Below are 27,674 nucleotides of genomic sequence, written 5' to 3' on the forward strand. Positions count from 1 at the left end.
AAAAGATGAAAAGAAGCCAAGGACTCCATTACGCGAAGACATACCATCTAGTATGAGAAATTTTTGATTCAATCGCCTTTCTTTTCTTTATATTTGTTTTTAGAATTAAAACTTGAAAAGATGGTGGCTGAGATAATGAAAAATAGAAGAACGGAAAAGGGACAAAAACAAAAATCAACAGGAAAAGGAAAACGAAAATAATTCACTTCATTTTTGTAAAAATGATTATTGAAAGACTTTCTCATGAGTGAAATATTTGTTTTTCAGAAGTTGTATCAAAAAAATCAAAATGCCTAAATTTTATTATTTTAAATACTTTCAAACAAGGAAACAACAAGAATTCTCATCATATTTTTTGACAAATCATTCAAAAATAATTGTGCTTATCAAAAGTGAAAAAGGGAAAAACTTGCAGTAACCGGGACTCGAACCCGGGTCGCAACGATGGCAACGTTGCATTCTACCCCTAGACCATTACTGCTTGTTGAAAAGAAGGTTCTTTTGCTTCATAGCTGTTAGTAATGTTTATCATAAAAAATTTTTGTAAGGAAATACTTTTTATTGAGAACTTCACATTTCCAAACTAATATTTAGAAACTGTCCTGAGATATTTGAGTATGTGTTTAAATTGCAATGAATCACTTTTTATTCAAGATGTATTTTTTGTGTTTAATTTTTCTTAAAATATTTGTTTTGATGAGATAAAATAATTATTCAAATATTCTTCCTCTCAAAATTAAAAAAGTAAAAATACTCATAAATATTTTTTTAATAAATGAAATTTTTGATACAAGCAAAATCGGGCATTATCACATTATAATAAATGAAACTTTAATGTGATCGTTTCCGGTTTATGCTTTGTACCAAAAAATTTTTTATTCGTTCCGTAAAATAATTATCTTAAAAACTGTATCAGTTGTATCCTGCATCGAGCCTGAAGGGTTGACGGAATGCGAAATGGGTCTGCAAATAAATCACAATGTTCAACAAAAATGAACATTCATTTTTGTTTTTGTTTAATTTTTATAACAAAAATAAATAAATAAATAAATAAATAAATAAATAAATAAATAAATAAATAAATAAATAAATAAATAAATAAATAAATAAATAAATAAATAAATAAATAAATAAATAAATAAATAAATAAATAAATAAATAAATAAATAAATAAATAAATAAATAAATAAATAAATAATATAAAATAAATAAAGTTTCAAACTTTTCCCTTCTCCTTCAGAGCACAACTGACGTGGCGGGATAATCTCCTTCACGCTTCCAATGCGCATGCCCAGCACACTCTCGTCCAGATACATCGCGGCTGTCCCTGTCTGCACAATGAATGACAGCATCGTCACAGGCGAAGCCACAGGCACATTCGACGCTGGTGCACGAGGCATAGAAGAAATAGCTAGTCCACAAAATGAGTGTGAAACTGTTGACTTTGAAGATGTTGTCTTTGAAGATGTTGTCTTTGTAGCATTGCTGCTGGAAGACGATTCTGCTTTTTTCTTTCCCTGTTGCTGAGACGCAGAAACGGGTTTGATGTTTCTTGCTAATACGTCCTTCACTGGAATGGATGTGTTCTTTCCATTTGGTTTGTCAAAGTTGCATATGTACCATTGGATAGCCACTTTGACTGTGTCGCCTGGAATAACTTTTCTACGCGAACGAAGCACAATCGAAACAGGATTGGCTGCAATCAATTTTTGCAGTTCTTCCTCTTTTGCTTTCTCTTCTCTTCTCTTCAGTGCTTCTTTTCTTTGCCTCTCCCGCTCCTTTTCCAGCTCTCGTTTGATATCTTCGTCGCTTTCGGAGTCGCTATCCTCGTCAATTGGTTCATCCTCATCCGATTCTGCATCTGCAGCTCTTGGAAACTGCACAGTTATGTTGCATGTACGAACAGTGCTGCGAGTTTCGTGGAATTTTGAGTTGTCCAATGCCTTTAATATAGAAAAAGTGGGGAAGAATGTTAGCTTTCTAGCTTCTTGATCCCCGCAAATTTCAATTGAAAAATTCTCCGGTGATAGTGTAGAAGTTGGTTTGGATGAATTTACTTCATGTTGCTTTGCTTCATTAAGTTCTAATTTTTTTCTGTCTACGCTCTCGTCTTTTTTGATTTTTTCCGTTCCTGTAACTTTCTTTTTATCAGGTTCTGTAAATTCATCTACTTTAGGAATAAGTCTACAGGAAGAATTTAATTGTATTTATTTGTACAAATGTAAATTGATGAAAATAAAATAAAACCTAAAAATTGTTGTTGTGTCGAGTGACGAAATAGGTAAAGTTCTTGCAAGTGAAGCATGCTTTAAAAAATAATAATAATGAAAAAATCTTTTACAGAAAATTATTGAAAACAAAATAATTTCAAACTGCAATAAATCCACTAAGGATTATGGATGAATTTCCAATAACAGTAAATCCTCCATCAACATCATCGCAGCCAAATCTCAACTGAAATGAAACTTGTGGGCAACAATGATTTAGTTCGCACAGTTCATATTTTTGAGTCTACAACGCAAGTTATAAAAAATACAAAATGAGAAACGAAATTTTGAAAAGAATAGCTTTCAGGATTTTTGTTCACACGTTTGAAATGTTTGTAAATCTAAAAAAGCAATTAATAAAAATGAATCTAAAGAAATAATCAAACATTAATGATGACTTTGAGAAATCATTATCATCCATTTCTAAAGTAGCCTGTGTTGCGTAAAAATGATAATCTAAGAAAAAGTAAATTCTAAATAAATACAAAATAATTAAATACGTTGCTTGATCTTGATATGCGCTAATAACCCAGGTGTAACCTTTAATGCTGACAAAAATGCATTAATTTGCGCGATAAAATTTAACTAAAACAAAAACAGCTAACCGTAAAACATTGAAAAAACTTAAACAAGATTACTTTATGGTTGTCTTTCCCATAAATAAAAGGCAAAAAACAATGGGAAAACGATTGGGATGTAAGGGCAATGTCCACAACAAAAGAGAGAGAGCCAACCATAGAATTGCAGTTGAAAAAGAACGTCCTGTATGTTATTTATTGTATATGTTTTGGATCTTAACTGTTTTCGTTTTATCATCTTTTTTTCATTTTAAATTACGGTGATTCTATTAGAAAGTTTTAGCTGACTACGAGGAAAGATACAAGCTGTTAATGGCTGATCTTAGACTTCAAAATAGAAGAAAAGCTGCTGATGCAAAGAAGGCTGAAGAAATAAGAAAGCAGAAAGGAATTGAAACCCCAAAAGAAAAAGAAACAAAAAATGAGCAACAAAAATCAAAGCCTAAAAAGAAAATGAGTTTGTTCTTATCATTTTGTGTTTTATCAGTTTGTTGAGCATGTTCCAATTTTAGGTGAATCTCGAAAAAAGAAAATTGAGCTAAGCAGGCGTCCTGACATTCGAAAAAAAATACAGGTTTGTAAAATATAAAAATGGAAGGTCAAGTGTTTTTTTAACTTTAATTTAATAAACTTACAAATCCATTTTTAGAGACGTATCAAAAGGAACAGAAAGCCAAAGCATAAAAAACGTCATATTGCTGCTGTTGTCTGAAAAACATCATTTCGCTATTTTAAATGCGTCTATTTGCTTTGTAATTACAATGCTTTATTTTTTGGTTATTAAATGACAATGTTCAATGTTTTCAATTGATTAATTGATTGTTGCTTATCATTTCACATATTTTAAAAGATATAGCAGATTATAAATTTTTCTTAAAAATAAAAGGATATACAGTGAAGCTCGGTTATAATCACCTCGGTTGTAATCAAGACCGCGAATAATCACAATTTTTCGTGCATCGATAAATTTTGCATTTTTCCTTATGTAATTTCATCGGATATAATCACACTAAAATCGTGAATAATCACAAAATTTGAAAATTTATGGGTATTTTTCTGTTTATTTCGAAATTTTTGAAAAAATGAAAGTTGTTTTTTTCTGCTTTATAATGAACAAAAATTTTCATTAAAACATTAAAAATTGAAAAATCGATTCAAATGTGTGGATTTAAATAAATATTGAAAATTTTCTTTTTTAATCTTCAAAAAAATTTTTTCTGAAAAACTTTTCAATGAAAAAGATGGTTCGGTTGTAATCAAGTTCGGTTATAATCACAAAAAATCATGCAAAATGGATTGTGATTATAACCGAGCTTGACTGTACTTCAAAAGTATAAAGTTTTGTTAGGTTTTGAAAATGAACATAAACGTCAAACATGCATAATTATTTTTATGTAGCATAAAATATTATGAAAAACATCAGAGTATACTAAATTCTGAAGTTCTTGTTTCGAAAAAAGATTGATTATCCAGCATTTCAAAATTTGCATTTTCATTTATTAACATCAAATTTTCGAAATTATAATACTTCAAAAATTAAAAAATTGGAGATGCCGGGCTTTGATCCCAGTGCCTCTCGCATGCTAAGCGAACGATCTACCAATTGATCTACATCCCCAGGTTGTGAAACAAATCTATTTTAAAAATATTAGTAAATTATTTTTTAGAGAAAAAAAAAAAAAATTTCAGTCAAATTTCTGAAAAATGGTTTTATTTTTATTTCATTTATGTTAATTATTTTGTGATCCTTTTTTAGAAATTATGATTAATATTAAAGTGATATTTTGTTGTACTTTATGAATCCATAATTTGTCTTTCATATATTACAATTTGTGAATTCACTTCGAATTATGATTAATGAACAAAAAAGTTTTTTTTTTTATTTTTTTTTATTTTTTATTTTTTTTTTTTTTTTTTTTTTTTTTTTTGCAGACAAAGAAATAAGAATGTTGAAATAAGGAATATTGAATTGAATGAATTTCTGTGTTTTGAACACTTCAGTGTTAGAACCAAATCCACAATCCTCATTTATTAATTTTTAGATTATTTAAATTTCACTTTTGTCCGATAAAAAATGTGAAAAAAAATGATATTTTTTCATTTAATGAAAACACAATGGCAGATGTTCCTTGAACTTCTTAAGGACATAAATTTGGTCTTCATTTCAAATTTCCATTTAAAAGTTTTTGAAACAATGCGGTTATCTTATAACCTTTGAAAGCTGCAATCTCTACAATTATTAATTTTTTTGAAAACATGTGATGTGTGAGTTTCTTCGAAACCTTATAAAGTTTCAACAGTTGTAAAGAGATATAAGAAAAAGAAAAGGTTAAATTAGATTATTATTGAATAAGTTTTGCGAACGATCAGTAAGATGCTATGATCGAAGGTCATGCCAAAAAAATGAATAAAACATTTTAACAAAATTTTATTTTTCGAATTCATAAAACTTTCACAATTATGCACACACAGATAAATGTTTTGATTTCTGAAATAATCACACATTCAAAAAGAAAACACATTTTGTTAAAAAAACCACTATGTGTGGAATTGAACGATTTGAATAAAAAAACATGAAGCTTCGGACATGTTTTTATATTTGTGTCGCTCTTTATGAAAACTCACATATTTGTAATTGTCAGGATAATTAAAAATCATATTAATTGAATTTTTTTGATTTAATAAGTTAAATCATTTTTTAATAAAACTCATTTTCCGTATTATATTCAAGTTTTATTTATGTTTTTTCTGAGTTATTTGAGTGAAAAAAAGCTGAAATTGATTTTTAAAAAATTTGATTATAAATCCAGCATGTGTGTGATTATTTTTGAAATCATAACTTTTTTCGGTGTAATTATTATTTTGAAAATTCATTATCATTTGCTGAATATTTGTCATTTAAAGATTAAATGCTTATCATTCGTTTCAAAAGCCAAAGTTCGACTTGAAAAAAATAGAAGATGTGTCATTAAAAAAATCTGTAACTTTTCAGGGTCCATTCTTGAATATTCCTTTCAAATGTACAATCCGAAATTTTTGACAGAAAAAATATGATTTCGAAAATAATCACTCATGAAAATGAAACTTGTTTTTCTTTAAGAAAGTTCCTTTTATTTCAATTTATTTTTCATGAAAAGCTAATATTTATAATTAAAACCAATGCTGTTTATTTATGAATATGCCTTGTTATGTTCACAAAATTAAATAAGAAACATTTTTCCTTCTTTGTTCAAAGAAAAAAATTTTCTGAATGAATGTCATTATTTCAATAGATCAAATGAAGATTAACTGTCTGAGATAAATTTTATTAAAAATAGAATATTTGAATTAATGATAACTTTTTTCTGAAAAAGCACACGTACGAATGTTTATTGACAATGAAAAAATAATTTGATATTAATTATTTTTGATTTTCAAGAGGACAAATATCGCTTTAAACACTAGACAAGATCGATTTCATAATAACTGCATGAGGAATAATTCTGACAAATTTCCTCAAAATATATCTCATCAATACGAACTCTATTGAAATACAAAACTTTCAAGACAGCTTCATTTGTGCTCAGAAAAAATATATTATTAAAAATTCGGAGAAAGAGGATTTTGAGTTTCTCCGAGATTTTAATAATAATTATCTCTGAGCACAAATGAGACTATTTTGAAAGTCTTTTGTGTCACGCGAGTTTGTATTGATAAGATATATTTTGAGGAAAATTGTCAAAATTATTCCTCTTGCGGTTATTGTGACATCGATCTTTCCCGGAATTTTATGCGATATCTGTATTTCATCGATAACAACATTAATATTTATTTCCGACATTTTGACAGAAACAGATTAATATCTATGAGTGTTTATCAATAAATCCTCAAAACGTTTTGTATCAAACAATATGTTTAACAGTGTTGAATAATAAGTTCATTTATCTCCAAAAAATGTTCACCAAATTTGAATAAAATATTGCGATGATAAACAAAACTGAATCTTTCACTTTTCGAATTTTTTATTCGACTCAAAATTTGCAAACATTGTTCTCAATTATGCATTTTTCTGTTCTTTTTTGCATTGGAGAAGAAAACTTATTTTGATATGATTTCAGAAAAATTTTGCAACAAATCCCGGTTTTTTTCATTATTATAAATATAATACCACAAATATCTTGCAATAAAAATCGAATAACGTTTGTGCAAATGTTTCATAAATTTGAGTTAATCTTTTAGAAATCATTGAATTTTTTTGGAGATGTTTTTTTCAATGATATTAAGCAGTTAAAAAGAAAATTTTCTTTTTCATGGAAAAAGTTTCACAACTGCTTTTTAAACATATGTTTTAGATGAAATATCGATGAAGACGTCTTTAAAAAGCTTTTTCATTTTTCAGTATTCTTTTGTTGGATTCAATGAATATTTTTCGTCAGAAAATTTTTAATGAATTATTACGATAACAAAAATTATTACTCACTAATAAGGTTGAGTGTTTTTACCAAACGTCATTATTTAAGATCAAATTGCATATAGACTTTGAGTATCGTTCAACAATGTTATGGTTTGGATTCATTCTCAAAACTAAGCCTTTGCGACAAGGAAAAATTGAACGATGATTGTCGGTCGATTGGAAAAACCAATGTCGAATTTTTTTTTTTTTTTTTTTTTTTTTTTTTGAGACATGAAAGTTTTTATCTGTGTTGAATAATTCGATTGAACAAAAACAAATAAATAAATAACAAAAAAATTTAAGAAAAAAGTTTCAATTTTTCAAAGATCAAAAATACCATAATTATAAATAATTTTATCCTAATAATGGGTTTGATCAAAATAATTAATTGTTTAACTGATGAATCGTTAAATATAAAGTGTTGTAAGCTTCGCATTTCATAAATATTTATGGCATATATTTAATGTCTATAGTATGTTTTTTGCTTCTCGCCAATTTCATTTTGTTCTCAAAAATGATCTTTGTTAATGAACTATTATTTCACTCTCGCATTTTTCAATGCACAATCATTTCAACCTGTTTGAGAATTTTAAGAATTTGCTAATTTCATAGGTAGTGGATGATTGAGCATAAGCTTTTAGAAATTTCACACACTTTTACGATCCTTTAAAATTTTGATTTGAATTGTGTTTTGATTATTTTCATTTTATTGTTTTTGTATAGATTTCAATTGATTTTTTAAAATAAACGCAATTTCAAATCGATAATTGAATAAAAGTTTATTTTTTCAAAGAAAAATTTAGATTTTTAGTGTTTGAAAGTTGAGAAAATTATTAAATGTTTTAACTGTAGATTTTTCACAATAATTTTAACTCTTTCATTTGAAAAAATATCAAAGAATGAACTTTGAAATATTAACAATTTGAGAATGACACATTAAAGCAAGTTCAGAAGGTTTTTGAGAAACTGAGATGCAGACATAGACCAGGAGCAGTGAAGGAAAGTCGCACGGGAGGCGTGGAAAATGAAAAAGGATATGAAAATGAAGTTTGTTTATGAGAAGCGGTTTTTGTATTCGGAATCAGAAGAGCTTCTTCTTTCTGAGAGTGGGAAAACCGAATATATCTTGTGGAGAGACTCAGACAAGATCCCTCAATGGATATAGGAAAAGGAGGAAGACGAAGAAACAGAAGAGGAAACGAGAAAGAGATTTCCAGAGTCATCCGTTTCATCCACTTCAACGAGTGATTCAGATTCAACTTTTGTTCGATCGAAGAGTCTGTGCCCAACAACCTCATCAATGTCGAACTTGGTGGATGCAATGGCATGCTCATCTACTCATGAGAAACTGATTGTGGATTTGAGGGATTCTCTGTTCATGTTGCTTCATGGAAGGAACGAGAAAAAGGAGATGGCGATTGGCACTTTGAAGGAGAGAGAAGTGACAGCTGCTTGGGTTTTATTGGAGGTGGCGAATGAGACAATTTCACTCGTTTTGTGAGACGGAAGATCTGCTTTTATCGTTAGCTAGTCTGAGTCCTCATGTTGCGTTGTTCTCTGAGCATGCCATCACCTGCATTTATCTTTATTCAGATTGTTTTGATGATTCCGATTCGTAATCAATCTCTTCAAGCTCCGCAATTGAAATATCTCATTTGATGTTCCGATGATGAGCGAGAGATTCGTAGATTCACTACTGCTACCATCTGTTCTTGAGGATGAGGATGACACCTTGAAGGAGTGTTTGAGGTGGAAAGTGGCAGAGCTACTGACAAATAAGAAGGGCATAGGTGTAACTGTCTACCTTTTGTAATTCTGGATTTTAACAATTAATTTTGTGATGTTTCAAAAGCAAAAATTATTTAAAAACTTTTGTATGGACCGATTTTTCGCAAAAATTTTTGTTTCTCGTGAAAAAACAGTTTTTAAAAATGACCCATAAATATGAGTATTTTTTAAAAAAATAAATAAAATAAGATAATTATGAAATAAAAAGTGGATAAAAGGTCATTAATTATTACATTGTCCTATTTCAATAATAATAATTTGAGAAATAAAACATAAAAAAAAAATAATAAATAAATTAAATTATTTTGATCAATCACATAATAAATTTTCATGTTTGAAAGGAATCTGTTTTTGCTTTTTTGCATGATGGATTGTGCAAATTCTGGCCAATCTTCCTTTTACTTTATGTTAAATATATTTCACATAAATGGATGATAATAAACATTTTAATTTGCTTTAACAGACTGCGCATTTTCATTTTGAATATCAAAGATCATTCTTGTTCATTTCAGAAATGATTCAGTTTTGAAAATTCTATATACTAATTCCTCTTTTTTGTTAGTATTGCATAATATTTCTATTTTCTCTAATATTCATTTTAATTATTCAAATTTTGTTTTTTTCTTTTAATTTTTTTTTAGCATACCGTTAATTGATATTCGATTCAATTTGATATTATCAATAATTTTTTGTGTTCATATTGTGATTTCTTTTTTAAAAAACGAATGAATCTTAATGGTTTCTCCTTTCAAAAGAACAACATAGACAAAAAAATACCGTCATTTCATATTCATTTTTCCTTATCATTTTTCATATTTTCTATCAGTTCATTGAAAAAAAGCGTGTTTTTTTAATTCACAAGCCTTTCCATTACATGCTAAACTTATTTGAGAGATCAAAAAACTACGAAAAAATTGTTTGATTAAATAATGACAAATAAATAACAGAATGAACAAAATTTCCATTACAAGAAGTTTCAAATTCTATCTCTATCTCTATCTCAATCTTTATCTCTTTCCCTATCTTTCACTTTATCTCTTCCTCGTATTTGTGGATAGTCCAAGTCACTTCTCCTTTTTTCTCTCCCTGAATGCAAATTGCGTTCTTTCACATCAAAATCTCCATATTCACTCTGTTCTTGTCTATCGCTCTAATCTTTCGCTCCTCTCCCTTTCTTCCCTCTCTTTCATTCATCTTCATTGCTTCTTCTTCTTCTTCTTCTTCTTCTTCTTCTTCTTCTTCTTCTCTTCTTCTTCTTCTTCTTCTCAGCTCTCCTTCTCGATTCTGCCTGATGTTGAAATTAACAGAAGCTAGTGGCAAAAAATGATGGAACGGTGAAAACGAAATGGCAACTGGCTTTTCGGCTGCTCTTTCTCTTTCTCTCTCTTTCTCCCACTTCGTTCTGTTCTGATCTCTATCTCTATCTCTATCTCTATCCCTTTCTCTTTGCTTGTCTCTTTCTCTCTTCATATTCTCAATCCTCTTCTTCTTTTCTCAAAATCTTTGTCTTCTTCTCATAATTGCCTTCCCTTTCCCTTTTCCTCCCTCCTTCCATCTCTCTCCCTCTCTCTCTCTCTCTGCTCTCCTCAGCAGCTCCTCTGGTAACATTTCCATCATCACTATCTCAATCAATTTCCGATCCTTCTTCACTGTGTCATTCACAATCTCCTCCAATTCTTCTGTTCTTCTCTTTTGCTTTCTCCATCGAATTGATACAACAACAAATCCTATCAGAATAATAAAAAGAACAATTGCCATGGCAATCACAGCCCACAATAAACTTGTCAGGTTGCCTCCTTTCACAACATTGTCATCTCCACTTGTTTTGGATTCACTCCTGTTCTTTAGGACAAATGGATCAGTTGAGGAAGGAGGTTCTGCATTCCCAAATAAAATGTGCACACTCACTTCTATTTCTTCTCCACAACTGCTTATGAGATCTTTCTCCACACTTCTTTCAACTTGTGTTTCTGACAAGAATCCACTTAATTCAAAATCATAATGTTCAATCTCTTTCTCTTCTCCTTTCCTCTTCACAACAGAGAATGACAGATTGCATGGAACAGGAAGCATTCCTTTGAATATCAGCTTCATTCTATCTGTTGATTCTTTTGCTTCCACACTCTCTAGAACAGGAATGAAAAACGATGAATCCCTTTCGGAAGCAATTCCTTCAAAACTGCATCCATTATTTAACATCCAAAGTAATGTGTTTCTCTCCAATCCATCTCCCCCTTTCAAACCCATCACATTCAATATTCCAGAATCTGAACAGATGATATTTCTTCTCAATGACGGATATCCTTCAATGAATGGATTGTTGTTCTCAAATCTTCCATCATTAACAGTCATTTCCCCTCCACTCATTGTTATTCCACCATCTGGCGAATTCCAGATTGTCGCATCCTTCATCATAACAGAACTCTTCACAACTTCAACAAGAGATCCGTCCCATTTGCAAATATCTTTTTCCTCATTCAAATATTGTTCATTTCTTTCCTTTGCGCTCCCATTAAAAATGCAACTGTCCATTTTCATATCCAAACAATCCTCCTCTTTCATCAATTTCCCTTTTGCTTTGTTTGAACGGATTCCACCCATTGTGCAATTTGTCACTTGCATTGTCTTTTTCATTGACAAGCAAGATATCAATGATTCTTCATTTCCTTCAACTGAAATGTTTTCTGCGTTGAAATCCTTGGTTGTTAATTGTCCACATTCATTAATATCTATCAGAGATGGTTTAATTGTTGAATTGCTAATCTCTAATGAATCTATCACTGATGGAAGAGAAGATGATAGATATATTGAAGATTTTTGAAGAATGAGATTTGATATTGTGCATCCGTCAAGTTGTAACTCTCCTTTTGCCATGTTTATAATGTGAAATGGAATGTTTGTAAAACCTGCATTTCCATCTTCATCAGATTGTTTTGTAGTGAATGAGCAATTCATTATCTCAAGAATCCCTCCCTCTGGTGATATCAATGATTCGTGTGAAGAGATGAAATTTGAATCAAACACAAAATTTACTTTCACCAACGAGACTGTTCCGGTTGTTGTCACCAATGCCCCTCTTGTTCTTTCAATCTCTGATTTCACTTCAACTTCACACATTTCTCTGCTCTTCGAACTCAAACTCATCTCCTCCAGATTAATTTCTCTTCCAATTACACTCTCAGCGTCAACATACAATAGACTCACATATTCAGATGTCAAATGCACCATCCCATGCTCAATTGAATCACATGGAAGAGCGTTTGTTCCACATTGCCAGTCATTCGATCCATTCACGCTGCAAACAATAATTGTGTCACTCTGATGGATCGTCACAAATCTAATCAGATCTGTGTCACCTGGATAATCGCAACTATCAATTCCATAAATTGCATTGTAACGCGTATAATGACCTTCTCGAAGATCAAACTGAAATTGTGTTTCATTGATTTGAGATGTGATGTCATAACATTCAATGAAAATATCTTTTCCAACACTTGCACCGTTGTCACTGAATTTCATTCCCACAAATGAAAAATTCAATTCTCCTCTTTCCTTTGTTGCCAAATACACTCCTCCTCCTTTTCCTGAACTAAGGCTGCAACTGCAATGACTGATTTCCGATTCAATCATCTTTATTGATCCAGACTTTCCAAATGCGAAGAATATCGCCCCTCCTTTTTCACTATCTTCTGCTTTGTCTTCTGTGATGTTGCTCTCATTTACAGCCAAACAAATCTTTTTCTCACTTGCAGACTCCAAAATGCTCGCTCCATTTCCACTTCTCTTCACTCCTGAAAATGATGAATTGTCAATATTGAGACTCATTTCCTCACCCACTTTATTTATCTTTGTTGTTGATTCAGTTCCTTTGATCAGAAGAAGACATCCTCCACTTTCATTCAACGATTCTCCTCGAACATTCACCAAATGACAAGAAACTCCAGAATCGTGAATAACAAAAATGTTGTTTCCAATATAGCACGAATCCATTGAAAAACTGTTCACTTTCACATTTCCTGATGAAAGTGAAAACAGTGTAACTGATGATTTCACATCTGAAAGCGTGACGGAGTCTAATTCAACCATCTTCCAGTTGATTTGATCAAGGAGAATCCAACCGTATTTTGCTTCCCTCCAATCACGCTCATCTCGCAGTTCTTCATATGCAATTCGCCATTTTGAGTGTTTGATTCGATCATTGATGTGATTGTTCTGCTAAAACTTGGTGGAATAATATTCCCAACGAACTTCATTTCTTTTTAACCTTGTGCTATTTTTTGTACAATTTTCACTCAAATCGGATATTTAATTTAACATCTATTTAATTTCATAAGAAAATAAATGATATTTTATGTGTTTTGGAAAAAATTTTAATATAACAATGTTAATAATTAAAAAGAATGTTTCACACGATTTGTTTGTTCTTCTTTATTCATTGTCACCATAGCTTAATAATAATATCCTTGTACTGCATGCAAATATTCATCTTAAAAATCATAAACAAAATTCATAAAAACTTGAACGATATATAGATAACAATTCATCGCACACTTTTAAACTACATTTATATATATGATTTGTTACATGATCTCAAACGAGGGTTCAATTCTTGGCGAAAGAAAGCAAATTCTAAATTTTTGGATATTCAAAATATAATTGTGGGATTGATCAAAATAATTTAATTTATTTATTAATTTTTTTTTATGTTTTATTTCTCAAATTATTATTATTGAAATAGGACAATGTAATAATTAATGACCTTTTATCCACTTTTTATTTCATAATTATCTTATTTTATTTATTTTTTTAAAAAATACTCATATTTATGGGTCATTTTTAAAAACTGTTTTTTCACGAGAAACAAAAATTTTTGCGAAAAATCGGTCCATACAAAAGTTTTTAAATAATTTTTGCTTTTGAAACATCACAAAATTAATTGTTAAAATCCAGAATTACAAAAGGTAGACAGTTACACCTATGCCGAATTTTTTATATAAGTTAAGAAAATAAGAAGTTTTTCAATCGGTCGAAGGATTACAACCTTTTTTGCTGGAATGATCAAAAGTTTTGCTCAAGAAAAGATGGAAGATAGATATTAAAAAAAATTGATGAGGAAGTCAGTATTCATGTGACTTCATAAATTGTTAACATATGTTTTTGCATGGAGATGCTGTTCGTGAAATTGTAAATAAGAGAATGTTCACAGTTTTTGTTTGCCAATGCATCATATAGTAAAATAAATTCAACTTTAACATTAAAAAATGTTTATTTATGAACTTATGGAGATGTGATTTAAAAATAATAATTGTCAAAATTTCAAAAATAGAAATTGCTTTATATTGAAAAGCGTTATATGATAAATAACAAAGGAGCATATTAAATGAACAAAAATGAAAAAAAAAACTAAAGAAAAAGTAAATTATTGAGAGTTTCCAAAGAAAGAGAGTGCCTTCTATCCCCAACAATACGTCGAAGTCGAGAAAAGAGGCGCTCACAAGAAGCTTCGCTACACGGAAACGTAACCAAGGCGAAACAAACGTTCGAAAATATCGAATGAAACATGCCAGACTTACTAATTTCTGCAAAAAAAACAAATAAATTATTCTGTAGAAATGATTGATCACAATCAAGAAGAAATGAAGAATACAAAGCTTCAAGCTTTTCCTTGAAGTTTTCCGTTTGGTTCAGAAACACTTTTGATATATAACCATGAAATCCACTTTTCATTCTTATGAACCAGTCCATATTAATTTTCTCTTGGATGTTTCTTGTTTCTTCAACCTTTTGCTCTAAATTTTTAAGAATTCCAATTTCAATTTGTTCATTTGAACCAATGAAAACAATATCTTCTTCATTTTCTTCATTTTTCTTTTCTTCATTATCATCCATATCATCCGTTTCATTATTTCCTTTTTCTTCAAAACAATCTTCATTTTCTTTTCGACTTTTGTTACGAGTGTTGTGAGTTACATTTTTTTCATTGATGATGAAGAAGATTCAGATTTATCCGAATATTCATCTTCTTCAGAATCGCTTTCAGCTTGTAAAAGTCCAAACTCATCGTCATCTGTTTCATCTGTTTTCTCCTAATGTTTTGAAGAAGATTCTTCACATTTTGTTGAAAAGTTTTCTTCGATTATTTGAAGAAGTTGAACAATTTGAGAACATTCTGGAAATGAGTTTTCTTTTTTTTCAGAAACTTTGGCTGTAGAAGACTGATTTGACGGAGGAATGATGGATGAGTCTTTTTTTTGTGTTATCATAGAGTGATGGATTTAGTGATCGAATTGCTGAATGAAACGAATCAATTGTGAAAGGGTTAAATGAGTATGTTGACGAAGAAGAAGGTATATCAAATGACAATTTATTTGGAAAAATATCGCTATCTATTGGGCTTCTGGACTCAAAGATTTGTTTTGAGGTTTTCGAAAATAATTCTTTCTTTCGGTCACTTCGTTTTTCGAAGATAAAAGTTCTCAGATCATAATCGACAACTTGATTTGATGAATTTGATGAAGAATTTGAAGTAGAACACGATGAAGAATTTGAAGCAGAACTTGATGAAGAATCAGAAAAAGATGAAGATGACGGGGAGGAAACTAAAAAGGATTCGAAGGACGAAGACGAAATAGAAGATGATGGCATATGTTTTGATTGCTCTAATGAATATAATGGATTCATTTTTTTAGAAGTGTTTTGAATCAAGTTTTGTTGATTTGTTTTTGATTCAGAGTTTTTCGTTGTTTGATCCAATGTTACACTACGAAAAACAAGTTCGTAATTCGCTTTCAGCCTATTCAATTCTTGGTTGTATGACTCAGAAAAAGAACCCAATTGATAGTTTTTTCTCCCTCCAGGAGTCAATGAAAAGGCCAAAGAGATCAGGTTTCCCCTGTCACCTGCAAAAAAATAATTAAACAAAAGGATTATAATATCACATAAACCAGATTGCCAGTTTTCTTCAGAGAATTCTTCAAGGTCCTGCATCCATGAGTAGCGTGCAAATGCTTTCACCAGCAGAGGGAATACATCTCCCAACTTCGTTTCATCTTTTTCGAACTGTAACTGAAGTTCTCTTAAGGGAAATAATAGTAGTTCACATTTGATCACATTTTCGATAAAAATCAATTCCTGTAATTTTGAAAAATTATCATCATGAAAATGTTTTCTAATAAAAAAACAAATATCATAAATGCAAAGCCATCTTGTTTCTATGAAAGAAGGGCATTTTGGTGTTGAGGGTTGCCTGCGGGAAATCACCTTCGCTTGTTTCGTAAATGTAATAATTGCATCTTTCTGTTTTCCGAAAAATTCGTTGTTGTTGAAAAAATGAGATACAACTAAGTTTAATAAATGATTGCAACAATAAATAAAAATTGGTGGTGTTCCTTTGTAAAATGACAAAGATTTTTCTGTAGTGGTTTCTTCTGAAAGGCTCTGAATTGCAAGCTTCTGAGGAAGCAAGCCATCTGTGCAAAAGCACCGAACTTCTCCGTGTAAATCTTTTATTTCAGTCATGATTTGGACTGCTAATTGCGAATAATCAAAGGACGAATAGCACGCTTTAACTAATTTATAAAACATTGGCTTAGCACCCGGATTCAACGGAACCACAGTTACTGCAGTGTACTTTTTGCCAGCAATTACTCCACCTTCAATCATAATTCCGACTGAAGAATTGAAAATTGCAGCATCCCTTTCTTTTATTGCACCTTCCACTTCCTCATGAATTATTGAAGATAGTTTTCTGTAATTCAATGTGGGAAATATGGTTTCGGGAGAAAATGATGGATTTTGTTGAGAAATCTGTATGAGAGAAGAAATGAAACTATTAAACTCAGATGAATAAGCGGACAAAAATGCAATGTTACAATGTCCAATTAACCTCAAAAATAGTTTTTTCAATAAATCATATTGAAAATGAAATGGAACTAATTTTCTGTTTGAGTAATAAGTTGCTTGTTTGAGAGGATGATTCTGCTTCATAAATTTGACGATTGATGAATTTGTCAAAAGTGGACATTGATGATTAATTATTCGATCACATCCTTTTCTTCCGGAAACTCCACAATTAACTCCTTCTTTGCTGTTTGGACACAAATAATAAATATGTCCATCTTTTTTCAACGTTCCATCATTTTTCACAGGTGTGTAAGCTATCCAAACTGAATTTTTTTGAATTTCAAAGTGAACTTTTCCTATGTCTTCTCCAGTGTTATTAGGGTGCCTGTAAACTTGATAATAATTAAAACAAATGAAATGATATAATTTTTGATCAAAACTTGAAAATATCAAACATTTTCCAAAAATAGTTGATTTTGAACATTCCAACTCAACAAATGAACAATCACTTTTTTTTAGCTCTTCTATTTTTTTGCTTAATGCAGCACTCTTTTGTAAAAAAAAAAATGAAATAAAAAAGTTTCTGCCAAATTTTGTCTAATGTTAAATTCAAACGATTTCTTTAGATTTTGCACTGTTTTGTAATTCCAAAGGCAAGCTCCTTAAAAAATCCTCATATGTTGTCAATTGATTCATGATATCAATGAAATAATCAATATTTCCGTTCGACCGACTGATCTGTTCGACCGACTGATCTATTCGACCGACTGATCTATTCGACCGACTGATCTATTCGACCGACTGATCTTTGTCGAAAAAATGAATTTTTGAAACAAGGGAAAAATACAAAATCTTATGTTAAAAAAAGGACAATAAGTTATTTTTCATGGACTAATGATAATTTTTTAATTTCGAAACCATGAAAAATCAATTTCTTAATAGCAAAATGTTAAAAATTATTCATTTCCATCAAAAACAGATAATTGTTGATTTGTTTGTTTTTCTATTAATAAATCAAAATATTGAGATACCATGATAAGAAAAAACGAATAAATGAAATGAAAGTGAAATTAATATAAATAGAAATATTTTGCATTGTCGGTCGACTTGTCGAACACTTTGGAAAATGTCGGTCTGTCGCAAAGGCTTACTCAAAACAGGTTTTTCAATAAAAATATTAAAAATCGTTTTAAGATCACCACAGTTCTTGAATTATCTTTTCTTTCCCAATTCTAATCACCAACGTGATTTATTTTCGTTAATCTTTTTTTTTTTTTTTTTTTTTTTTTTTTTTTTTTTTGTTTTCATAAATATATTCACAATCTTTCATAGCCATTATTTCTGTTACAATGATCCAATTTTTTTTGATTGTGAATAAATTTGGTGAAACACGACTTTCACAGTATTATGAATCAATTCCTTTGAATGAAAGAATTGCTCTTGAAGGAGAAGTTGTGCGAAAGTGCGTTTCTCGGCCCGATGGTGCAGTTTGTTATTCTTTTTTGTGCTGGCATTTTAAGTTTATTGCTGTCTTTTTTTAGGTTCCATTTTTTAATTTTGAAAAATATACAGTCTTTCATAAGCGATATGCATCGTTGTACGTAATTGTTGGAACTACTGATGAAGAAGTGTGATTTTAATTGTTTTTTTTGTGTGTTAGAAAAAATTTGCACATAGAATGAACTAGAAATCATTGAATTCATTCATTTATTTGTTGAAACATTGGATGAGTATTTTGAAAATGTCTGCGAGTTCGATGTATGAATTAATTTTTTTTTAAAGATTTGAAAGCAGAATAATGAAATATTTTTTTACAGGTCATGATGAATCTTGATCGAGTCCATTTTATTGTTAACGAAATGATTGCAAATGGGCACATAATTGGTACTGAAAAGACTGAAATTTTGGAACCAATTGAGTATCTTGACAAACTTTGTCCTTAAAAGTGAAGTGTAAATACCAAATTATTCTTGTTGTAAATTGAAGATTTCTGGCCTCTGTTTTTATACACTGTTTTGGTTTAAATCGATAATTTATACATGTAAATGTTTTTGTCTCCTCGTTTGAGGAAGGTTTTTATTTTATTTACATAACTTCTGTCTATTAACAGGTGTAGTTGATGCAATTTATTTTTTAAATGCTTTGTTTTTAAAGTGAGTATTTTATTATTTTCGATCCATTACTATGTTTATGAGAAATTTTCATTTTCTTTTGAATTTTTTATAAAAAGATTTTTACACAAAGTTTCATTTGTCTGTTGTAACTTATAAAATATATAAGCCGATTAATTCACACTCGTTTAATTGACTTTTTATATTCTTTGTTTGACATTTGACGGATTGATCTGTTTTTATTTTGTTATTTGTCTCTTTCTTTTAACAATCAAGGATGAAAAAAATAAGCTATCGAATGATTAGCTCTTTTTATTTACTTTTTTATTCGACTTTTCAGAATGGACACTCTTTGAGGCATGAATAAATCTCAATAATCTATCTGCATTGAAAATAAAAATATTTTCTTTCAATATTCACTTTGATTGAATTTTCTGAATGAGCTTTCTTGACATAATTATTAGGTATCCCTTACACGCAAATTATTCTATCCATGTGGTCACACACAAAATTTGAATAAAGCAATTTTCATTCAAACGACAAATATTTGTTGTTCAACAAATTTTTGTGATTTCCTTTTCAAATCAACAGAAACTTCGAGTTTTTTAAAAAATCGTATTTTTCGATAAACAAATAAAATGAGAAAAAGAATGAAATACAAGTTGCAAATAGTGCGAACAATTGAACTAATAAAATCAACGTGTTGTACAATGATATAAAAATTTGTAAAATTCCAGAGAAAAACATTCGCAGGAAACCAACTTTCAATGATCATAATATTAAACTCAAAAATACATTGCTCTATTTTATGAAAAAAAAAATTACTGTATAGAAAATTCAGTATAAATTAAAAAAGCATAAAGGAAACATTTCTAGCCATTTTTGTTGGTTACGAGCTTGCATAAAACCGTAGCAAGCTCCTCAAAAAAAAAAAAAAAGTCAGAAAAAAAAGCACCATTAAAACATTTCCTCAAACATTCACAAAATAATCAGAAATATTTAATGACAATTCACAATCGTATTCCTTGTTAATATAATCATAAGTTTCATGAAAGCTAGCAATTGTATCTTCAAATCCTTCTTCTTCTAGCTTTTCGCGCATCTTCATTTTGGTAGCCTTGGTTTTCGCTTTGACAGATTCGCCTTCATTCTTTCCATTAAATCCGTCTGAAATATTCAAAAAGAAATACAAGAAATCTCTCACCATTTCATCTTTCGGAGTTGATTTCTTCATTTCTTCTGAAAACAGATCAACGACTCCTTCCTTCAGCAAGTCATCAACTTCCGTGGCTTTGTTCGTCGTTGTACATCTTAATGTTTCAATGCATTGGTCGCTTATTCTTCTGTGATTATCTCTTGATGCTCGAAATACCTTAACAATGCTACCAATTAGCACAGAAAATTCTTCATTCCATAATTTGAACCAGAAAAAGTAATTATCAATTGAATAGAGCCATCCCTTGATAACAAGCACTTCTTTGACTTCTCTTCCTCTTTTCTCTTCTTTTCTCTTCCAATCCACATTTCTTGTCAGTTCTTCCAGCTCTCTTGAGGCCTCTCTCGCAAAATGCAGTTCATCTTCAATAACTATTTCCAAACTTCCATTGGTATAAAACCTATTCATCAAAAACTCCCAAGCATATTGATACGCCAGATGAGTAAGGTTGCGATGCTTTTGGTGAAATTGGATAATATCTTTGATTTCATCCAAGAAAAGTTCTTGCTCCATTTTCTAACAAAAAAGAAAGAAAGAAATACAATGACGTTGGGGATATAAAAGAAATACACATACATCATATCCAAAGCAACGCAAAGCCATAAAAGCCATTTCCACTTCTTTTTGGTTCTCCTTGTCTTTCTCTTTGCGCAAAGCAACTTTCAGAAGATAAGGTACACATATCGATATAAAATTTATAAAAGTTCCATTGTTAAGGAACAGATGGCACTCACAAAGATCAACCCATAGCTTTTCATTTCTTTCTCTCTTTATCATAACTTCGTCAGAAATCACCTTTTTAAATACTTTGCTCAGTGAAGATTTTTTAAAGCTATCAACCCACGTATATTTCATAATTTTCCAATACCCAATGTTCTTCAACAAATAAAGAACATTTTTCATCGAAAGTTTCATTTCTACATACATATTGAATATTTTATCGAACATTTCTTTTGTGAAAACTGTTTTTAATTCTTCTTCATTCATTTCTTCCATCGCTTCGTTCAGTTCTTCAATTCTGTCCTTCAGCTCAATTTCTGCGCAATAACCAAGTTTATCAAACAATTCTTCCAAATGAATTTAAAACAAAACGATGAGAACCTTTCAAATAACGGAAAAAGGAACAAACCTGAAAAGCGTTCAGTCGTTGGAATCTTTTTATGCTCATCCACTTGCTTATCATCAATGCACGAACTCATTTTGCTTATCATGCACAGTGAATGATACATTCGAATTGTTTCTTTGCTAACAAAAAAATCGATAAATACAAACATCATTGTTTATCTTTCAATACGGAAATTTTACAACAAAAAAGGAAATGCCTTGCTTTATTGAAAAAAGGTTTTGGAAAAGGTCCAACGAAATTGCAAGGCTACGTTGAATGAGGCCAGAAATGATAATCTTTTAATTCTGTTTGATCAAACCAATAATTATGCATGATGATGAAATTAAACTTTTTCATTTCAAGCAATTGACTTTTGGACTAGGAATTGAATTTTTTCTAAGAAGGAAATGAAATTTAAACCTTTGAGAAAAAGAAAATCGATGAATATATCAATTCTTGAAGAGAAATAAATAATCACTTTTGCCTTCTTCAATACTTACGGAAAGCAAGGGCAACGAATGTTTGCATACTCAACGAATGCAATCTGTTATTGAATTACATTTTTTATTTTCATTTCCAACGAATCGTGGAACTGTTGAAATTGAATGAATTCGAAAATCAAGAAGAGTGGACAAAACAAAAGCATTGAACGATTTTCGCAAAAGGAAACAAATATGAAACAATCGACCTTGGAGAAGAAACAAGGCAAATGCTTCAATTGCAAGAGAGGAAAAAAGAATCAGGAAATGAACATTGTAAGAATAATTTGATAAAAAAGCAAAAGCAACAAAGCTCATCAAAAGATCTTTTGAATGTGAAACAGCTGATAAAGTTTATCCTCCTTATTACACTCTAAATTATTGAAAACATTTTACAGAAAAAAAACATTTCCGAATGAAAAATAGGGATTGGAAGAGGAAACAAAAAGGCAACTATGTCTCTGAAAATTAATGACACTTCCAAGAACTCAACATTCCTTCTTCCTTTCTTTTTTCGGTGTATTCATTCTTCGCCATCCTCTTTCTCCTCGTTTTCCTTTTCCTCTTCCTCTTTTTCTTCCTCTTTTTCTTTCTCCTCTTCTTCTTCGTCTTCGTCTTCGTCTTCTTCTTCTTCACTTTCTTCTTCTTCACTTTCTTCTTCTTCACCTCCTTCTTCTATATTAGTCCTTGTATTTATTTTGAAAGTTGTTTGATGAAAGCATTCAAATGCAACTTTCAGTTAGAAGTGGCGCACTTATGAAAAAGTTTCCGAGATGAATGTGGCGAACTGGGCAAGAGGGATTTTGGAGAAAGAAAATAAATTGCGTTTGAGTTGGGTGATATTGAGAAGAAAGGGAAAGGAAGGGGAAGGGGCAATGGATGGAGAGCCAAGGAAAAGTATTTGTGAGAAAGGAAAATGAACATGAGAAGGAAAAAGGAAGGAAGAAAAGAGAAGAGAAGGAGAAAGTTTTGAAACAAGATGCACTACAGAGTGGTTTGAAGGAGTGAAGGGAGGGGAAATGGGGGATTCCCGTTTGAATGAAGGAAAAATCTGTTAGAGGTTTGCATTTTTTATGGGAGATGGAAGTAAATGAGGCTGAACAACAAAGAGATTGGATGTTGGATTTGTCAGCTGTCTCGATCAGAAAGGTTATTCGCTTACGCTGAAGACTATTTGGGAAGAGGGTTTATTCAAAGTTTTTCGAGTCACAGATATCATATGAGACACTTTTTGCAATCAGAATAAGTTCTTGTGGAACAAGACTTTGTGCATTGGTTAAGAATCAAAGAAAGTGTTTTGACAGCGATTGGAAATGTGCGCATCGAATCAGGAAAAAGTGAATGGTCTTGAATATGTTTGTATTCGTTTTAATTTTCCAGTAATTTGTTTCTTTTGCAGTTCAGATATTTGTTGAATGAATTATAACCAAACAATATATTTTCGAATCCAAATTTTGATTGTTCCATTAAGAAAAATTCAAAAAAGCATATTGAAAGAGTTAAAAATGGATATTATTAAAAAATGAAGTCTTAATCAAAGAAAATTCATTATTCATGCTAATTTCATGAAATTAAAATTTGGAAATGTTAAAATCAGTATTTTTTGTGAAATATGATCAAAAGACATAATAGTTAATATAATTTGTGAATTTATGTTTATTAACAATGAGCAGGCGTTTGCTTTTATTGATCTGTCTGCTCATCGCCAAAACATTTGAAGTGCAAGATATATTTCCACTTACCGCATTGAAAAATCAAGATTCTTGCACTGAAACACATCAACACAATAATCGTGCTTATTCAAATAAAGGCACTCCAGAAAATAAATACTTACATTCAAAGAACGCTATTGTGACTGGAATTATGCAAAGCATATTTTCTGAAGCGAAAGGACTTCGACGGCTTGCAACAACTGCAATTTTTTCTTTTTTTGAATTCTTCAATTCTTCAGTTGGACTGAAAAATGTGGCACTTGAACATCCTTCTTCACCTTTGATGCTTGTTGCAGATAAATCAAGTGTGATGCTGGATTTGTGCATTTCCCACCAAGAATCTGAATCTCCTTTTCATTTGCAAAGTGGGTCAATCTGCATGGCGAATTTGAGTTTGACCCCCCAAATGAATGTCAACCCTTCCAGTCTTGTTTTTTCATCTGATGATTCAAATATTGCCATTTTGAGAAATTCCATCGTTACAGATCTGGCTGTTTCATCCTCAGATTATTTCCTATTGTCTGGAAACAGTAAAAGTGAAGAGATTTCTAACTGTGCCTTCAGGAACATGTCTGTGAAATATACCACAAATGGTGATAATTTTGTGGACCATTCATGCTTGTTGAGTTCAATGGAGAATTGCCTCATTTATTCGTGTGTGAATGCCTTTGAAGGAGGGATCTCAAGTGGATCGCTTTCTTCAGAGAAATTTGTCTGTAAAAACACAACTACTCTTTTTGGGAAAAGGGGAAAGAATGCTCTTCAGAAAAAAGAACAAATGGACACAACAGAAAGCCAATCCTTTTCATTGTGTGAATGGGAAGATTGCACAGCACCACAAGGAGGTGCTCTCTATGTTCATGACAATGAAAATGCACTTTTGACAATTGAAAATTCTTCTTTCGCAAGATGTTATGCTTCATTGACAAGAGGCGGAGGGATATATGCTTTGAAAGTCGCTGAATGCATTGTTCAGCACACAACATTTGATCAATGCTCAGCTGCAGCAACCTCAGATTATGGTGGTGGAGGAATTACAGCAGAGAGCATATACGTTCAGTTAATGGTTGAAGATTGCTCTTTTCACAGCTGTTTCTCCGGAAACGACGGAGGTGCAATTGAACTCAGTTGGTCGAAAACAGAAAAACAGAAAAAATGTATCATAAATTCCAATTTTGATAACTGTAGATGCAATGTATCATCTAGTGGAATAGGAGGTGCGATCGAACATTGGGATCCAACTGATAAAGTTATAATTTCAAATTGTCTATTCCGCAATTGCTATTCAATGTGTGGAGGAGGCGCAATTGGCTTATTAGTTAATAGTATCAATAACGGAACATTGCTTTGTTATTGCTTTTTCCACAATAATACATGCCAAAAAGGAGGACATGACATTGTTCTTATAGATTCAACATCAAACAACATTGATTCCACATGCTTTTCAACAAGGCAAACAGAAAACAGAGTTAGCACTCATTACTATTCTGTTATTGATAAAAGCGAATGGCTTCGAAATGATTTCGGAAAAGTCAGATTTGTCTCATCAGTGCAAACAGAACCCAATGCCATTGATACATATTCATGCGGACTGCATAAAAACCTTCCGTGTTGCACCATCAGGCACTGCCTCACTCAGCTGATTCCAGAATTTGTAACTGATATAGAGATACTCACAGGCACAATCACAGAGACAAAAAGTGTGGACTGCAACATCAATTCTTTCACAATATATGGACAAAGCGATTTGAGCTCAACAGTTCAAATTGAATTAGAGGCAGCTGGATTGTCTCTTTTTTCAGTCTCAACAGGAACGTTGGCTGCCAGAGACTTTGTTCTTGTGTGTGACTGTGCATATGAAAATAATCGTGGTTCAAGACTGTTTGAGATTACTGGAACAGGAGAGATGCATATTAGCAGATTGAACATATCAACAGGAAGTGGGCAAACTTCAGAAACAGCTTTTTCAACAGAACTGATAAATGTTCAGAATGGGGTGTTTCAGATGGAACATGTGAACTGGGCAAAGACAATCTCCACAACTTCATTGTTTTCACTTTCTTCAACAAATGAAATTTCATTGACTCTCTCAGAATGCACCTTTGATGGGATTGAAAGAACAACAAGCGGAGCAGCAGTGATATCGTTTTCGAATGACAAAGCTAACATGAATCTGGATTCTTGTTCATTTTCAGGATGTGGAAGCACAAATTCAGAAAATGGAGGATCGATGATGCTGTGTGTTGGGAATGAGAATGAGGTGAAAGTGAAAGGCGGATCTTTTGATGGATGCTTTTGCTCAGAAACAGATGGATTTGGGGGAGGAATTCTTCTTCAATTATTGACTGATAATCCAGATTTCCTGATATCCTCTTCTTTTGGAATAAACACAGCCAAGTGGGGGAATAATATCTTCGTCATTTCACCAGATTTGGAAGCAATTGCCAATCCTCAAAAGATTTCGTGTGTTTCAGCTTCTTTAGATACTTTTGACAAAGTGAGAGGATATGACAATGGAAACACAAGTGTGGCCATTCCTCTGTGTATCTATCTCCTTCCCGATCCAACAGAAATATATGTGAGTAATACTGAGGCATCCGATCACTCACATTGTGGAATTGCTCAATTCCCTTGTTTGACAATAAAGCACTCACTCGCAAGGCAAACAGGAGAAAAGAAAATTATTGTAAGTGGAATGATTTTGGTGAGCGAAGAAATGACATTTGCAGAGAGTGGGTGTGTTATCGAAGGAAGCGACGAGAATAGCGGGTGGTCTGTGAATGCCGATGGCGATATATCAAATAACCCGATGCTATGTGCACATGGAGATGCAGCATTGTCAAATCTTATCTTTTCTCTCCCTCCTTCTCTGTCGACTTGCTTCAGTTTCCTTTCATCGGACAGATTTTTACGGATTGTCTCATGCTCTCTTTCGCTTCAAGATCCATCGGCTGATCTTAATCTGCTGTTCTTATTTGTTGAATCAGGAACCTTAACAATCGATACATTCTCTGCTTTTCCATTTAATATAAATGGAAGACCGTTTATTTCGTTATCAGGAAGCAGCACAGAAGCCAAATTGAAAAATGTTTATTTGATTGAGATTGAAACAAGTTGTACATCAGGATTATTTGAAGTGGTTGAAAAGGCTTCAATTCAAATGAGTGATTGTGAAATTTCTTCGATTGCTCCATCAGAAGGAATAACATCCACTCGTTTGATCTCTTCCACAAGCGCCAAGAAAATAAAAATTATTCGAACTGATATTTCAAACTTTGCAGTCAAAGACCAAAATGGAGGAGCAATCGAGTGCACTGTTGAAAGTGGTTGCTCTTTTGTCTTTGAAGAAGGAAGCATGAGCTCGTGCAAAAGTGAGGGAGGGAGTGGAGGAGGGTTGTGGGTTCAGATGAAAAGTGGATCATCTCTCAGCATTGGCAATGTGACAGAATCCCTTTCAAACAATGATAATGGAAATGAAGAAGAGAAAAAAGTGTGCTTTTCTCATTGTTCAGCAACTGCAAATGTTGATGGGAGGAAAGGATTGGGAGGAGGGATATATTTGTATTTGGATGCTGGAGCATCTGATTTTATATTGAAGAGCGTGAGATTTGATGGATGTTCAGGAAGGAAAGGGAAAGACTTGTTTTTGGATGCAAATGATCTGAGGGCTGTGACAAACACAGCAACAATCTGCTTCAATGTTGATGTGAATGACCTTCACAAGTTGAACGGGTTTGAGCGCTCAACGGCAAATGAAGAATTCGTGATACCACTTGTTGCGTATTTTTGGAGCAACTTCACATCCCCTTGCCATGTTGGAGGGCAGAAGGCACATGATTTCAGTGGGTGTGGATTTGAGCAGGTTCCGTGTTGCACAATTACTCAGGCAGCAGATTTGAGGTTTTCTGGAAAAAACAAGTCGATAAAACTGCATTCTCCATTTTCATTTGTGGAAGAACTGAAGATAGATTCAAATGAATGGAGCGTGACTGGAGAAGGAAATTCCTCAAATTATGAGATTGAAGCAGAAATTTCTGGTTCACAAAGTGGAGTATTCAAGACACACTGACCAACAACCTTTGATGAGGTTGTGCTTTCTGTTGCAGAAAGAATAGGATCTTATGAAAGCATATTCCATTGCATT

At 31.7% G+C, this 27,674-nt stretch overlaps 8 protein-coding genes across 8 annotated transcripts in view; 4 read left to right on the forward strand and 4 right to left on the reverse strand.

The window, feature by feature from the left end:
- The window catches only part of MONOS_11548 (putative signal recognition particle subunit SRP19), a 749-nt gene extending 451 nt beyond the window's left edge, over positions 1 to 298 (forward strand). The window contains exons 3-4 of the mRNA XM_067864087.1: positions 1 to 50; positions 104 to 298. The exon at positions 1 to 50 is cut by the window's left edge and continues 65 nt beyond it. Of these exons, the coding sequence (XP_067720364.1) occupies positions 1 to 50; positions 104 to 201 (148 nt within the window). The 3' untranslated portion in view covers positions 202 to 298. The remainder of the gene's footprint in view (positions 51 to 103) is intronic.
- A 465-nt stretch (positions 299 to 763) lies between these two features.
- MONOS_11549 (uncharacterized protein) lies at positions 764 to 2,898 on the reverse strand. Its single transcript, XM_067864088.1, has 8 exons — positions 2,873 to 2,898; positions 2,768 to 2,815; positions 2,654 to 2,723; positions 2,590 to 2,608; positions 2,374 to 2,511; positions 2,248 to 2,306; positions 1,223 to 2,184; positions 764 to 963 (listed from the first exon to the last, which is right to left on the reverse strand). The coding sequence occupies exons 1-8, from the start codon at positions 2,880 to 2,882 to the stop codon at positions 896 to 898; spliced, it is 1,374 nt and encodes a 457-aa protein (XP_067720365.1). The 5' UTR covers positions 2,883 to 2,898; the 3' UTR covers positions 764 to 895.
- Positions 2,899 to 2,923: 25 nt separating this feature from the next.
- MONOS_11550 (uncharacterized protein) lies at positions 2,924 to 3,712 on the forward strand. The gene is made up of 4 exons (XM_067864090.1): positions 2,924 to 3,031; positions 3,119 to 3,302; positions 3,358 to 3,419; positions 3,495 to 3,712. Exons 1-4 carry the CDS (start codon positions 2,945 to 2,947, stop codon positions 3,555 to 3,557), a joined length of 396 nt encoding a protein of 131 aa, XP_067720366.1. The 5' UTR covers positions 2,924 to 2,944; the 3' UTR covers positions 3,558 to 3,712.
- Positions 3,713 to 10,172: 6,460 nt separating this feature from the next.
- On the reverse strand, positions 10,173 to 10,535 carry MONOS_7486 (uncharacterized protein; the record flags this gene model as incomplete). The annotated part of the gene is made up of 1 exon (XM_067877815.1): positions 10,173 to 10,535. The coding sequence occupies one exon, from the start codon at positions 10,533 to 10,535 to the stop codon at positions 10,173 to 10,175; it is 363 nt and encodes a 120-aa protein (XP_067720367.1).
- Positions 10,536 to 10,559: 24 nt separating this feature from the next.
- MONOS_7487 (uncharacterized protein) lies at positions 10,560 to 13,151 on the reverse strand (the record flags this gene model as incomplete). Its single annotated transcript, XM_067877816.1, has 1 exon — positions 10,560 to 13,151. One exon carries the CDS (start codon positions 13,149 to 13,151, stop codon positions 10,560 to 10,562), a length of 2,592 nt encoding a protein of 863 aa, XP_067720368.1.
- Positions 13,152 to 18,241: 5,090 nt separating this feature from the next.
- Positions 18,242 to 19,418, forward strand: MONOS_10990 (Adaptor protein complex 4 (AP-4), sigma subunitB). Its single transcript, XM_067863482.1, has 4 exons — positions 18,242 to 18,394; positions 18,449 to 18,535; positions 18,585 to 18,665; positions 18,725 to 19,418. Exons 1-4 carry the CDS (start codon positions 18,257 to 18,259, stop codon positions 18,848 to 18,850), a joined length of 432 nt encoding a protein of 143 aa, XP_067720369.1. The 5' UTR covers positions 18,242 to 18,256; the 3' UTR covers positions 18,851 to 19,418.
- A 313-nt stretch (positions 19,419 to 19,731) lies between these two features.
- On the reverse strand, positions 19,732 to 21,650 carry MONOS_10989 (uncharacterized protein). Its single transcript, XM_067863480.1, has 3 exons — positions 21,364 to 21,650; positions 20,811 to 21,301; positions 19,732 to 20,750 (listed from the first exon to the last, which is right to left on the reverse strand). The coding sequence occupies exons 1-3, from the start codon at positions 21,509 to 21,511 to the stop codon at positions 19,989 to 19,991; spliced, it is 1,401 nt and encodes a 466-aa protein (XP_067720370.1). The 5' UTR covers positions 21,512 to 21,650; the 3' UTR covers positions 19,732 to 19,988.
- A 1,833-nt stretch (positions 21,651 to 23,483) lies between these two features.
- MONOS_10988 (uncharacterized protein) lies at positions 23,484 to 27,599 on the forward strand (the record flags this gene model as incomplete). The annotated part of the gene is made up of 1 exon (XM_067863479.1): positions 23,484 to 27,599. One exon carries the CDS (start codon positions 23,484 to 23,486, stop codon positions 27,597 to 27,599), a length of 4,116 nt encoding a protein of 1,371 aa, XP_067720371.1.
- Positions 27,600 to 27,674: the final 75 nt, after the last annotated feature.

This window comes from Monocercomonoides exilis (assembly GCF_001643675.1).
Source record: "Monocercomonoides exilis strain PA203 chromosome Unknown scaffold54-601524, whole genome shotgun sequence".
Taxonomy (NCBI): Eukaryota; Preaxostyla; order Oxymonadida; family Polymastigidae; genus Monocercomonoides; species Monocercomonoides exilis.

Bases quoted from the DNA above. Each gene is read 5' to 3' on its own strand.
- MONOS_11549 (XM_067864088.1), bottom strand. The intron at 2,307-2,373 runs GTTTGAAATTAT...TATTTTTTAAAG, and splicing joins TCCTTAGTGGATTTATTGCA to CATGCTTCACTTGCAAGAAC. The intron at 964-1,222 runs GTTTGAAACTTT...ATTTATTTGCAG, and splicing joins CTCTGAAGGAGAAGGGAAAA to ACCCATTTCGCATTCCGTCA.
- MONOS_11550 (XM_067864090.1), top strand. From the start codon at position 2,945: ATGGGAAAACGATTGGGATGTAAGGGCAATGTCCACAACAAAAGAGAG. The intron at 3,032-3,118 runs GTATGTTATTTA...TGATTCTATTAG, and splicing joins CAGTTGAAAAAGAACGTCCT to AAAGTTTTAGCTGACTACGA. The intron at 3,303-3,357 runs GTTTGTTCTTAT...TTCCAATTTTAG, and splicing joins AAAGCCTAAAAAGAAAATGA to GTGAATCTCGAAAAAAGAAA.
- MONOS_10990 (XM_067863482.1), top strand. From the start codon at position 18,257: ATGATCCAATTTTTTTTGATTGTGAATAAATTTGGTGAAACACGACTT. The intron at 18,536-18,584 runs GTGTGATTTTAA...ATTTGCACATAG, and splicing joins TTGGAACTACTGATGAAGAA to AATGAACTAGAAATCATTGA. The intron at 18,666-18,724 runs GTATGAATTAAT...ATTTTTTTACAG, and splicing joins AAAATGTCTGCGAGTTCGAT to GTCATGATGAATCTTGATCG.
- MONOS_10989 (XM_067863480.1), bottom strand. From the start codon at position 21,511: ATGATGTTTGTATTTATCGATTTTTTTGTTAGCAAAGAAACAATTCGA. The intron at 21,302-21,363 runs GTTTGTTCCTTT...TTCATTTGGAAG, and splicing joins AACGACTGAACGCTTTTCAG to AATTGTTTGATAAACTTGGT. The intron at 20,751-20,810 runs GTATGTGTATTT...CTTTTTTGTTAG, and splicing joins TGCGTTGCTTTGGATATGAT to AAAATGGAGCAAGAACTTTT.